General features: G+C 36.9%; 2 protein-coding genes across 3 annotated transcripts; both read left to right on the forward strand.

The window, feature by feature from the left end:
- Positions 1–1,616: 1,616 nt before the first annotated feature.
- On the forward strand, positions 1,617–10,903 carry LOC113348315 (coatomer subunit beta'-1-like). 2 transcript variants are annotated; one of them, XM_026592030.1, is made up of 24 exons: positions 1,617–1,742; positions 2,012–2,032; positions 2,116–2,177; positions 2,269–2,323; positions 2,712–2,748; positions 2,836–3,161; positions 3,273–3,404; positions 3,497–3,645; positions 4,146–4,214; positions 4,833–4,983; positions 5,087–5,152; positions 5,477–5,665; positions 6,797–6,937; positions 7,033–7,107; positions 7,254–7,430; positions 7,546–7,637; positions 7,816–7,932; positions 8,010–8,124; positions 8,254–8,325; positions 8,753–8,949; positions 9,047–9,140; positions 9,311–9,417; positions 10,049–10,193; positions 10,376–10,903. In XM_026592030.1, exons 1-24 carry the CDS (start codon positions 1,740–1,742, stop codon positions 10,550–10,552), a joined length of 2,769 nt encoding a protein of 922 aa, XP_026447815.1. In that variant the 5' UTR covers positions 1,617–1,739; the 3' UTR covers positions 10,553–10,903. The 2 variants fall into 2 exon arrangements, with proteins under 2 accessions (XP_026447815.1, XP_026447816.1); XM_026592031.1 differs by having other exon boundaries at positions 7,305–7,430.
- Positions 10,904–11,562: 659 nt separating this feature from the next.
- On the forward strand, positions 11,563–12,426 carry LOC113351573 (F-box protein CPR1-like). The gene has a single exon (XM_026595530.1). The coding sequence runs from the start codon at positions 11,563–11,565 to the stop codon at positions 12,424–12,426; it is 864 nt and encodes a 287-aa protein (XP_026451315.1).
- The last annotated feature ends 608 nt before the right edge of the window (positions 12,427–13,034 follow it).

The following is a 13,034-nucleotide window of genomic DNA, read 5'->3' on the forward strand; positions in this document are numbered from 1 at the left end:
ACAAAAGTCTTCATTGCTTCAAAGTTATGCCTTTTGGTCTTAAAAAATACCGGTTCTACTTATTAAAGGCTTGTAAACATGATGTTCAGACTCATCGCCAAAACCATGAAGTGATATGTCAAATGATATGGTCGTCAAAAACGTCCAAACAGCTTATCACCAAAAGTTAGTTGAGACACTTGCAATCTTAAAGAGCTATAAGATAAAAATTAACCCTTCGAAATGTGTTTTTGGAGTACAAAGTGAAAATTTCTTGGGCTTCATTATCCCAGGAAATGGCATTAAAGTAGATCTTCTCAAAATGCTATACAAGAAATGAAACCACAACAATGCAAACAAGATACTTAAAAGCCAACTAGAAAGCTGACAGCTCTCAACTGGTTTATTTAAAGCTGCCGGATAAGTATGGACCTTTATTAACCCCTTGAGAAAGAAGAAATAATTCAAGTAGAATGGAGAATGTCAAAGAGCTTTTGATCAAATAAATAAGTGTCTCCATTCAGTGTAGATCACCGATATCAGGTGTAGAACTCTTGATTTGTAAATTTTATATCGTTGGAAAACTTTTAAAAGACCAACGCAATCAAAATAAGCATAACCACCAAACCATACACATTCGATAAAATATAAATAAAAAATCTAACATTACAAATCGTTACAAAGAATTATTTGGAAATATTAAACATTATTATTCGGAAGTATTGTACATTTGTAAGTCGTACAATACTTTTTTTTTTAAAGTTAAAACGCATTCAAAACAGACTAACTTAGGGAGTTAGTAACCCTTACAACAGGAATAGTAGAGCGATCTAATGTTGGGCTATTGACTCCAACCCGAACATTAAATTTATCTACTTTTAAAGCTTGTAAAATATAAGACGGAGGTTTGTTCCTCCAATTAACAAGAGTTCTAAAGGATTTAGCCTCCCTACCAAGGATATAAGCCACATTGTTTTGATGATCTAGGAATATAAAAAAAACCTAAAAAATATGACATAGATTGAATTATCTCTCAACTTCATCCATGATCGTCTGGTTCTGCCAAGTAATTTGAGATGATCTTCCATTCAAGTAGTCAAAAAAGTTCTTACAGTCTCCTTCCCCACTAAAATTTGATAGTCCCTTCTCTGTTGCCCATATAGCTGCCTGCAAAAACCCTAAAGCTTCTGCTTCTTCTGGGATGAGGCTAAGATGGGTCCTGCTCTGTCCTGTTCGAAATTCTCCGTATCATTTCTGAAGATTAAAGAAATATTCGTTGGCACATTCATACAAATCCAAGCTACATCTGTATTAAGTTTCTTTTGCGAAAATCTGGGAGCTGTACATCTAGGTTTTTCCATGGTACCAATTGAGATTTGTTTGGTCAAGTATTTTTTCTCGTGACAGAAACTTAAATGTCTTTGTATAAGTTGGTCCCTCATTTCCCTATCTGCTCTGTGAACATGAATAGGCCCGAAGTTAGGCTTCCTTGGTCTTGACTCTTGGGATGATAAGTTGTGGCGGTAGTGGCAGGCTGAGCCGGTTCAGTCTTGAAAGTGGTGTTTCCGTAAATTCGTTAAAAACATGTGTATTTTACGTAACTACAAAGCAAAAACGCATTTCTAATTTCTTTCCTTTCTTTCTCCCTCCCTCCCACCCCAGTGATGGATCCCTCTCTCTGATCTCACCTCGATTTCTAGGGTTACTGATTCTCGATCTACAATCACCACAAGCTTAGTTTTACAGTTTCCGAAGAAAAAATGGTAAGACTCTTAATACACACTTATATTCAATGGTTGCAATTTCATTCTCATCGAAAAATGGCTGCATCTGGTGAATTACTGGTTATGCAAATGCCAATGTGGTAATAATATCAGTACATCTTGGATTGTATTTGAGTAATTCAGTTTGAATTAGTTTAAGTTGTTGAGTTACTGTGAGATCTGTGTTTTTTAATTTTCAATTGGAGCTGGCACTGATTATTGTGGATCTGTTTTTGTGAATTTTCTGCGTAATTTTGGCGATTATGAAGCCTCTCAGACTAGATATCAAGGTAATGGTCTTCAATTTGTTACGTTTTTATATTTTCTTCGAATTTATTGGGATTTTTGCTGATGATTGAATGTATTGGATCAGAAAAAACTAGCTCAAAGATCTGAAAGAGTTAAGTCTGTTGATCTTCATCCTAGTGAACCATGGTAAGTAGGATCCTTATTTGATGAAATACTTTCGGCGTGATGTATGTTCAAGTGGAAATGTCAACTACATCGAACTTATTTTGTTTTGCAGGATTCTGGCGAGTCTTTATTCAGGAAGTGTCTGTATCTGGAACTACCAGTCACAGGTATGGATCTGTTGTTGTTTCAAATGTAGATGAGGGTTTATGGTATTACCCTCTATAACACAATAAATGTGCAACTGCAATGTGGTTCGTCCAGGAACCTTTTCTCCTTGCGTAACCAATCACGCCCAAGATCCCTTTTGAATATTGAACTCTATAGTTATAAACCTTAGTATGACATCTCCACAGGTCACAGGTCCCATCACAAATCTTAGTATTGTTCTAAGTTAATTTACATGCAGTAAAGCGTTGAACTCTTGTAAATTATCTTTTCCTGAAAGTGAAATGTTATTACCAGGTAGATTTTTTTCTTCTCAAAGATCCATTTTTTTCACATGAACACAAATGTTGACCTTTTTTGTACTTATGTTAATGCTTAATTCTGCTGCAGACGATGGTAAAATCTTTTGAGGTTACCGAGTTACCAGGTATTGTAGGATATACTGTTACTTCGTTGATTTTATAATTGGCACTGTACTGATATTGTTAACATGTTTACCAATTTATGTTTGCAGTTCGATCTTCTAAATTTATTGCACGTAAGCAATGGGTTGTTGCTGGGGCTGATGACATGTACATTCGTGTTTACAATTATAACACAATGGATAAAGTTAAGGTGTTTGAAGCACACACTGACTACATTAGGTGCGTGGCCGTCCACCCAACACTTCCATATGTGATATCATCATCTGATGACATGCTCATAAAGCTCTGGGACTGGGAGAAAGGTTGGATGTGCACTCAGATTTTTGAGGGGCACTCACACTATGTGATGCAAGTAACATTTAATCCAAAAGACACCAACACTTTTGCAAGTGCCTCTCTTGACCGCACAATAAAGGTTTGACTGAAAAGCTTAATGTGCGTTTGTTTCAAGCTGTACTTTATTTTGTATGAGACTTATCATGTTCGGCTTCCTATTCATGATCCTGAAAAACGTGTATCTATCCAGATTTGGAATCTTGGCTCTCCTGATCCAAATTTTACACTGGATGCACATTTGAAAGGGGTAAATTGTGTTGAATATTTCACTGGCGGTGATAAACCGTATCTGATTACTGGCTCTGATGATCAAACTGCAAAGGTCTGCTAATCCAAATCCTGTACTCTTTCTTTCGTATTTTTTCTTTTCCTGTCATTGCTCTGACCACTCTCTTCGATGCTTTGTGCCGTCAGGTGTGGGATTACCAAACAAAAAGTTGTGTCCAGACACTAGAAGGTCATACTCACAATGTTTCGGCCGTTTCCTTCCACCCGGAACTTCCCATAATTATTACAGGGTCCGAGGATGGGACGGTCCGGGTATGGCATGCGACCACTTATAGGTAGTTGTCCTATGGTATAATTTTCTTTGCACTTGTTAATTACAACTATCTATTCAGAATCCTTATAGTTTCAATTTGAGTTGGATCTTCTCTGAATATAACATCTTCATGGTTATCTAAAAATCTGAATCATCTAGAGTCCTGGTTGTGTGAACTTGCTGAAATGTCACCAACAACATCTGGATAATTCAGAGGCTTCTACTCCAGAATATTTTTTTCTTGATTCCCACTGTTATCATATATTAGTAGTAACGCATGTCATGATCAGAACTCATAAGCATAAAATGAAACTCAAGATATTCATCAAATAAACATCCAGAAGACTGATAATATAATTTCCTTATCTTTATCTTTCATATCTAAAATTCATTAAATATGTAACAATGGTTTTGTTGTTCTTTCATGAACTTAATAATTGAAGTTCATGTCCAGAGGTTTTGCGTGTTTGTACTTTGTACATATCCAGTTTTGCTGATACCTTCACATGCTAAAATTTGCAGGCTTGAGAACACATTGAACTATGGTTTTGAGCGAGTTTGGGCCGTTGGGTGTATGAAAGGTTCACGGAGGTAAGTGTTTCATATTTTTGGATATTTTAATTGCTAGAATAGGTATATGGAAGAGTATGGAGACACAACTTATTCAGAGTATTTGCTAGTTGATGAGAAAAGTAACCAGAAAATAAGAAAGCACCAAGGCAACTTCTACTGTATCCAAGTACAAGTTATGTGAATCGAATCACCTTAAATTCCAGAAGGATATAATACGTCCGAATCCCAGCAATACAATGTGTTAAGTCTTTAGGATAAAAACGTATTTTCAAGCCATTCATTGAACTTGTAAGCAGTATCATACAAAAAAGAACTTGTGAGCAATAGATTCCCGTGTTCAATATTGGTTGTTATTATTGTTTGTACCTGTCAGTTTTCACCAGTGATAAAAAATGACCCCAATGTCACTATTTAAGCAGTCTTTGAGTGTCAACTCTTGAGATTCACTTAACCTACTTTCGTTCTCAGTTACCAAACAAAAGGTGAGTGGAGACTTAGAAGTCAGTTTCCTGTGAACAATTCTAATTATTAGTTTGAATCTGTGGAAAATCAAAGTAATGAAATTGTCAATGAAGTCATCTTCCCTTTTCTTATAGTACCTAATAATTCTGATTCGGTCTCCTTCCTGTGGCACAGGATTGTAATCGGATATGATGAAGGCACCATTATGATAAAGATCGGAAAAGAAGTACCAGTTGCAAGTATGGACAGTAGCGGGAAAATCATATGGGCTAAGCATAATGAAATTCAAACAGTGAACATTAAAAGTGTTGGAGCAGATGTCGAGGTCTGGCAAACTAATTAAACCAACTTCTTCCATATATTATGTGCGATGGGCCTGAATGCTTTTATTTAAACTTGACTTATCGGTGTTGCTGTTCTGTTTATAGGTCACTGATGGAGAAAGATTACCCCTGGCTATAAAAGAGTTGGGAACATGTGATCTTTACCCCCAAGTAAGTTTTTCTACTGTCGTCTCCTATAATAAATTTAGCCACTGTCTTTTCGAATATTTTAACATAGTTCTTCGTGACTTTCATTAGTTAACATGTTCCCTTTAAAGTATGATGATGATCGTCATTGCTATTCCTGGGGTTTAGCATGATAAAATTCGTAGAATGAAATATAATATCTTGACATTTGGATAGGTATCTGATTGAAAGTTTCTATCATGTTTTTGTTGTTTGGAAGATGATATTATGATAAGATTGACCGTTTTTCTGATATTTTAAGTGATTATGGTAATGGATTCTGATTGGAATCCCCCTATTTTGTTTCAGAGCTTAAAGCACAACCCAAATGGGAGGTTTGTTGTTGTCTGCGGGGATGGAGAGTATATTATATATACAGCTTTAGCATGGAGAAATAGATCTTTTGGCTCTGCATTGGAAATTGCCTGGTCACTAGATGGCGAGTATTGTGTCAGAGAAAGTACATCAAGGATTAAGATCTTCAGTAAAACTTTTCAGGTTCGGCTCCTATTATATTAATACTATTATTTAGTATTTAATTCGCTTAGGACTGTCACTTGAGAGGTTGTTTACTGAAGGCAGCACAAGAATGTCAAAATCTTGCCTACACTCTTCTTGCTGCTAATTTAGTTTCTTTCTAATTGTACAATTAATTGGCAAACTATTCACTACACTTTCAAAGTCTTGCATGCGTGATCTGCTCAGAATCTCGTTTCTCAGTTAGATCTTGGGTTTGATGTCTGTCATCCTATGACAACCATGTCCTGTATAGCAGTGCCAGTATATTGAATTATTTCCTATTAAATGAAGATCTATCTGAACCTTTCTGTACAGTGTCCCAACAGACCTGACTTCTTTTTATTTTTTGTTGTAATCAATTAAAATTAAATGGCTATGTGATCCCGTAAAATGTCCTACCACTTACATAGTAGCTTTTCACATACCTGTTTATACAAGACTATAAGCGTAACTAATGGACCTTAGCGAAGTCTTCTGTTGGCAGATGTTTGAGCCACTACATCACTAGCTCCTTAGTGTTTACAGTTGAGATTCTTGAAGGGCTATAGCTAATATTAGGCTTTATAAAATCGAGACCAATCATGCATTCTGCTGTTTGTAGCCTCCTAAGACTGGATACTGCAGTAACCAGGTGGTAGATGAGTTAGCCAGATCAAATGGTTCTCGACTTTCCCCACTCTTCCTCTTTATGTTGTATACTTCAGCTGATGAAGCGTCTACCTTGTTCTGAAAATGGAGCTCCTTCCTTTCCTTCTTTAATGGTTAGATGTTTTATATATCATGTGTCCGTCCATTGCGTTAAGTGGATTGGAAGTTTCATTCTTGAGTGAACTTCTGATGTTCCTCTTCTAGAAAGATGTCTCATGAGATCACCTAGTTTTCAGTTTAAGAAGACTCCTCATCAACGCAGTACCGAAGATAAGTTTAAAGCATCCAGCTTCACACTAATAATCATCTTTGTATATGGGACAATATGTTTTTATTATCAGTAGTTTCATTAATTTTTTTAAATCCATGTTTTCTTGTTGGCGAAGCACTTCAATTCTTGCCATAATTGTGCTTGCTAAACAATGGAAGTCATGGAGTGGTAACGAAGCTATTATCTTTCAGGAAAAGAAAAGTGTTCGACCAACATTTTCTGCTGAGCGTATTTTTGGGGGAACTTTGCTGGCGATGTGCTCAAATGACTTTATCTGCTTTTATGATTGGGCTGAATGCAGGTTAATTCGCCGGATTGATGTTAATGTCAAAGTACGTACTGAAACTTGCACCAAATATCTGTGCTTGATTCTGAAAAGTTGCACTTATGTTGATGTTACATTCGTTTATTAATTTGGCTGTTGCAGAACGTTTACTGGGCTGATAGTGGTGACTTGGTGGCAATTGCTAGTGATACTTCGTTCTACATCCTCAAGTACAATGTACTACTCTTACCTGTCTTTTGCCCCCTATTTAAGTGATCTCACTTTTCTGTTGTTAGTTTCTTATTCACTATTTTAGCCCTTATTGTGTAGTATAAGATTCAGTGTCTTGGCTTTTGAACTGATTTATTCATTCAATGTGTCAGAGAGATAATGTATCTTCATATTTGGATGGTGGAAAACCAACTGATGATCAGGGTGTTGAAGATGCTTTTGAGCTTCTCCACGAAACAAATGAACGGGTCAGAACAGGATTATGGGTTGGGGATTGTTTTATATACAGTAACTCTACTTGGAGACTTAACTACTGTGTTGGTGGCGAGGTATACCATAAACATCTTAATTTCTCTAGATTTTCTTATGCATATATACACCTTCTGGGTGTTTTTTCATTTTCATGAATGATGCGTTGCATTATTCACTTTATAATTATTTCAGGTAACTACCATGTTCCACCTTGATCGTCCTATGTATTTGCTGGGTTATCTTGCAAGTCACAGTCGGGTTTATCTCATAGACAAACAGTTCAAGTGAGTGGGATTGCAAACCTTTTTTGGAAAATCTGTGACATCTCTCATGCTCATTATTTGTATTCATGGTTTATACATGCAGTGTTATTGGATATACAGTTTGATTGGTTACAAGACTCTTGGAAAATCTGTGACATCTCTCATGCTCATTATTTGTCTTCATGGTTTATACATGCAGTGTTATTGGATATACCCTACTTCTCAGTTTGATTGAGTACAAGACTCTTGTGATGCGTGGAGACCTGGAACGGGCCAGTCAAATTCTACCGTCTATTCCCAAGGAGCACCATAATAGGTAATAATCTTCAGTTTTCCTGTAATTCAGGTATGTCATCTTTTCTGAGCTTCTAATGAACCAATTTCATGCTGCAGTGTGGCTCATTTCTTGGAGTCTCGTGGTATGCTAGAGGATGCGCTTGAAGTAGCTACTGATCCAAATTACAGATTTGATTTAGCTGTTCAGCTTGGAAGACTAGATGTTGCAAAGGTTAGTTTCTATTGTTACTACTTATACGTTGACCGTAACTATTTCCTAAATTGCCATTTGTCCTTGGCACAATGAATCTGTGCGGTGATTATTTTGGATCGTGATAAAGTGCAAAATTTCGTTTTGTAGGCCATTGCTGTTGAAGTAAAGAGTGAATCAAAATGGAAACAATTGGGAGAATTAGCTATGTCCTCCGGAAAGGTACTAAATACCAATTTCATATCTTGTTTGATATCTTGAAAATGAAAAATGACCAGAGGCAGCGTTGCAATTTAGAGGATTTAGAAAGTATCTTTCAGAGATATAAAATGGTAAACTGAATTCAAAGTGTAATTCCAATAACGTGGCAGTTGAGGAAGGAAGTTATAAAATAATCTAGTTACCTTTGTTTAATTGTTACAATACTTCACAAAACATAATTACTAAGGGTAGATAGTTATGTCATCTGGATTTTACTGTTTGGCTTTTACGCTGTGAAATCTGTGATTCATTCTCTTGCACCTCTGTAACAATACTTTACAAAACATAATTACTAAGGGTGGATAGGCTGTGAAATATACGATTCATTCTCTCGCACTTCTGTAAAGTTCCACTTGGTCTTGAGCAAAATTTATCTTTCCTGTTGCAGTTGGAAATGGCTGAGGAATGTTTGCAGTATGCCATGGATTTGAGTGGTTTGTTGCTTTTATATTCTTCTCTTGGAGACTCAAAGGGAATAACAGAACTTGCATCACTTGCTAAAGAGCAAGGGAAGAACAATGTAGCATTTCTTTGCCTATTTATGCTTGGTAAATTAGAAGAGTGTCTCCAGTTATTGGTCGACAGGTAAGTCTTCGTCCTTGTATTTGTTTTGTGATGAAAGCCAAGAAAATACTCGCCGCAGTTCTAACTTCACGTTCTTGTTGGTGTTTACTTATTACAGTCACCGTATACCTGAGGCTGCGTTGATGGCGCGGTCATATCTTCCTAGCAAGGTTTCAGAGATAGTAGCACTTTGGAGAAAAGATCTGAATAAGGTTGCTTTGACTTTGATGGAAAAGCTCTTGATATTCTTAGCTTATGTTTTCTCTCTAATGATCAAGATGTTTTCTTTTTCCCTGGGTTTATCCATTTGTCTTGTTGCTGCAATTAAATTATATCCGTACTGATGAGCCAAGGTAAACAAACTGGTTCGTTCTGTTCACAGATTAACCTAAAAGCTGCTGAGTCCTTGGCTGATCCCGAGGAATACTCTAACTTGTTCGAGGATTGGCAAATAGCCTTGTCCGTTGAAACCAAAGTTGCAGAGAAAAGGTTTCTATAGTTTTCACCTTCATTTTGTTGTATTTTGAATTTTTGATATTTTTGGCATTGATTTTTGGGATTCATGTTTTGAGATTGCTTAGTCAAGCTACGACGCTTTAATCAGGTGCTGCACAAGTGTTTGTAGACTTTTAGTTACTAATAATGAAAAATTAAGAATATGCCTGCAAGTTTGTCATGCATATCGTAATCACATTTATGGGGACTTGGAAAGTTGATGTTACATTTAAGAAAACACAGAGACTTCAATAAACTAGGTAGTCTTTGGATCTATTGTACCTTTTGCTCATCTGCACCCCCAAATATTTATCATTTTCTACAAGTTGCTCAGAGATACAAAGAAAGATGTACCTGCATAGATAAATGATTAACACAGTGTGAAAAATGTAGCAGCTGAGTCTTGTATTGTGGTTTTTACCCCATGTGTTTTCTTTACCCCTACACGAGAGCCATAGATATCGCAGGCTCTTTTACATTATCGTAGTGTAAAGATTTCTGCCGACATGTTATATCTGTTGCATCAGTATCAGAAATATGGCTATTAATTGCCTAGCTAATTTTGTATGTGTACAATGTTTGGGTAATGCTGTGTTTGAATATTAACGTTTTCGTTTATCTATAGGGGTTCTTATCCTCCTGCCGTAGAATACGTAAGTTATTCTGAAAGAACAAATGTCAACCTTGTGGAATCATTTAAAAATATGCAACTGGAAGAAGGAGAAGAAGAAGAAGAGGCACCCCAAGAAAATGGAGATGTGGATCATGAGGTATGCACATGTCCATCTTTCATTGTAATAGTAGTACCTTCTTTACTTTGCATGTATAATGCTTCTTTTCCCGTCTATTTTTAATAATTTGTGGATGATGTATGGAATTCCCTACAGTTTATTTGATAAACCTACTCTTAGTTTACTCTTTGTGGTACAATTTACTTATATCTCCTTTTCAGGAGGCAAAGGAGAACGGAGAAGAAGGGCAAGACGAGAATGGAGAAAATGGAGAAGAAGAGGGACAAGAAGAGGCTGTTGAAGTGGATGCCGATTCTATTGATGGTGCTGTGCTAGTCAGTGGTAAAGAGGCTGAAGAAGAGTGGGATCCGAATAATGACGGAACACTTTCAGCCTAAAAGTAGAAGAGCAACTGAAAGGGAAAGAGTGTCACGGCCAAATTTTGTTTTTGGTTAGTTGCTGAGTAACCTTGCTGCTCATAGTTGTGAGATGTAACATTCTAGGAACAACATATATATATAGCCGATTCAGCCTGTTTTTTCCATTTTTCATTTTCTTATAGCTTTTCTTTTTCCTGTCTTCCATTTTTTTTGTTATAAACAGATTGGTTGTGTATTATTAATTCAATAGGTGGAGAACAACACATTCAAACCCATCTACTGTTTTCATATGGAAACCCATGTAGCGATTGAGGGTCGGGGTCCTGATCATTTTACTCAAATAGAAAAATAAGTATAAATTTCTTTTGCTCTCTTTACCTGTTTCTAGTATTGATAAGGCAGGCAATTTTGTCCAGTAAGAGATTTGGTTCAGCCAAGGAGAACTCCTGCGAGCTCGAACCGAGGCTGGTCGCATAATGACAACCACATTCAAATTTTATAGAAACTCTGGCATGTTGGATCCGGGGGATCCAAAACAGCGCCAGCACTGTAAGCATAATGTTCGGCAAAGCCGTCTAGAAGCCTATTCCAGGCTGCCTGACAAGAAACAATCAACTCCAAGTCGGTATAAACACCGATTTTTTTTCCAAGTCTTTTAACAACCCATGGACCACGGCCAAGTAAAGAAGTTAGTATTTTTTCCAATTCACAGTATATATTTAGGTTTTGGGTTTGGACTACAAACCTAAAACCCTTATTCTACGTGTTTCTCCGCGTATTTATCACAGTTTGAAGTAATACCACGAGAAAGAGACGAAGAGACGAAAAAAGGATCATGCCGGACCTCCCAGATGATATCTTTGTCGACATACTATCAAAGTTACATACAAAATCAATATGTTTGCAAACACTGGTACAACAACTTATTCAAAGACCATCGCTTTATTAATAATCGTCTTAAGAAGAGCATTCAAAGCGAAAAATTACATTGTATTTCGATAAAAGATGGTGATGCACTTGGATTTTACATGCATAATATCAGAAAAGATGGCCACTGCGAGTATTTCAAGATGCAGGATTCACTATTTAAACATACACGTTTAGGGACTCACATTCTTGGTCCTTGTAATGGTTTGTTTCTGATGAGAAGCTATGATGCAAATTGTTTTCCGATTTTCTGGCTCTGGAACCCATATAATAAAGAGTCCAAGGAAATAGTAATTCCAAAAGTTAGAGATACCGATGTATATGGGCTTTGTTATAAGTGTGATACCGATGATTACGTGATTGTGGTAGCTACCTTTTACAGTAGCCTAATTGGTTATAAAGTTCAGGTTTATACATTAAGATCAAATTCATGGAGAACCTTACCCAACATCCTCCCCTATAATATTTCAAGTGTATATGGGGTTGAAGCAATATTTGTACATGGAGCTATTCACTGGATAGCATCGCAGATAGTATCGCCGTTTCCATCAAGGAAAACATGCATTGTTTCTTATGATATCCGTGGTGAGAACTTCAATGAAGTAGCATTAACCCCACGAGTTGATGAATTGTTGAATGGTTTGAATTGTAATGAACAGAACTCGCTGAGTGTTTTTGGAGGGTGCCTTTGCATATTACGACCATATGGTGGTTATAATATTGAAGTTTGGGTGAAGAAGAGTTACAATGTGAGAGAATCATGGACTATATTGTTCATTGCCCAGCTGCCAGTAGTTACAAACCCCATCCACCGTGTGAAAATATTATGGGAATTCAAGAATGGTGAAGTTTTGCTTGTAGCATCCAAAGGATCACCTCCCTGGAACTGTTGTTTCGTTTTATACGACTGGGTGAGCCAAAAGTGTAAAGTTACCGAGATTGACCACATTATAGCATTCAGATGAAACATAGAAGCTTATGCCGAAAGGAATATAGTGTCACTCAACTCGATGAGTACTCGGAAGAACAACATGCTGGATAGTACACACAACAAGGATCAAGAAAATTAGTACGTTTGGCAAATAAAGCACAACTAGTTGGAGGAAAGAGCCTAGCATATGAAGAAAACAGTTAAATGTTATCCTATTTTGTTTTCCTTTCTAATCCCTTCCAATATTTTTTACGTTCTTATTTCCTTTTTTGATAGAATATAAAAGCTAAAAAGAGGATGCATTAACTGGTTGGTACTAGTATTCTGTAGTGGATCCAGCCAACTATCTATCCAGTGTTAATTAGTTGGTTCAAAATAAAGCTAGGAGGTTTTGAGGAGATCATGACAAGTTGCACTTGCATGGGACTTGTTAGCAAATGCAATGACATGTTTAGTTCGTCTCTACACGTGGCTAATCTGTAATTAGCCACACATAGAGAAGGGGACATGTGTGTACGTCATAACAAGGACGAGCATCAAGAGGGCGATGCCACGTTGCGACATCCAAGGGGCATGCATCATTCTCATCTGCCACGTGTTCGCCATCCTGCTAATTCGACGGTAGATAAAACAAGGAGTACC

The sequence above is a fragment of the Papaver somniferum genome, chromosome 2 (assembly GCF_003573695.1).
Source record: "Papaver somniferum cultivar HN1 chromosome 2, ASM357369v1, whole genome shotgun sequence".
NCBI classification, from domain to species: Eukaryota; Viridiplantae; Streptophyta; class Magnoliopsida; order Ranunculales; family Papaveraceae; genus Papaver; species Papaver somniferum.

What these genes read in the sequence shown, in the direction of transcription:
- LOC113348315 (XM_026592030.1), top strand. An exon ending in TCTTCAGTAAAACTTTTCAG is followed by an intron (nt 5,666 to 6,796) that starts GTTCGGCTCCTA and finishes ATTATCTTTCAG; the next exon opens with GAAAAGAAAAGTGTTCGACC. An exon ending in GGATTGATGTTAATGTCAAA is followed by an intron (nt 6,938 to 7,032) that starts GTACGTACTGAA and finishes TGGCTGTTGCAG; the next exon opens with AACGTTTACTGGGCTGATAG.
- LOC113351573 (XM_026595530.1), top strand. Translation starts at nt 11,563, where the DNA reads ATGCATAATATCAGAAAAGATGGCCACTGCGAGTATTTCAAGATGCAG.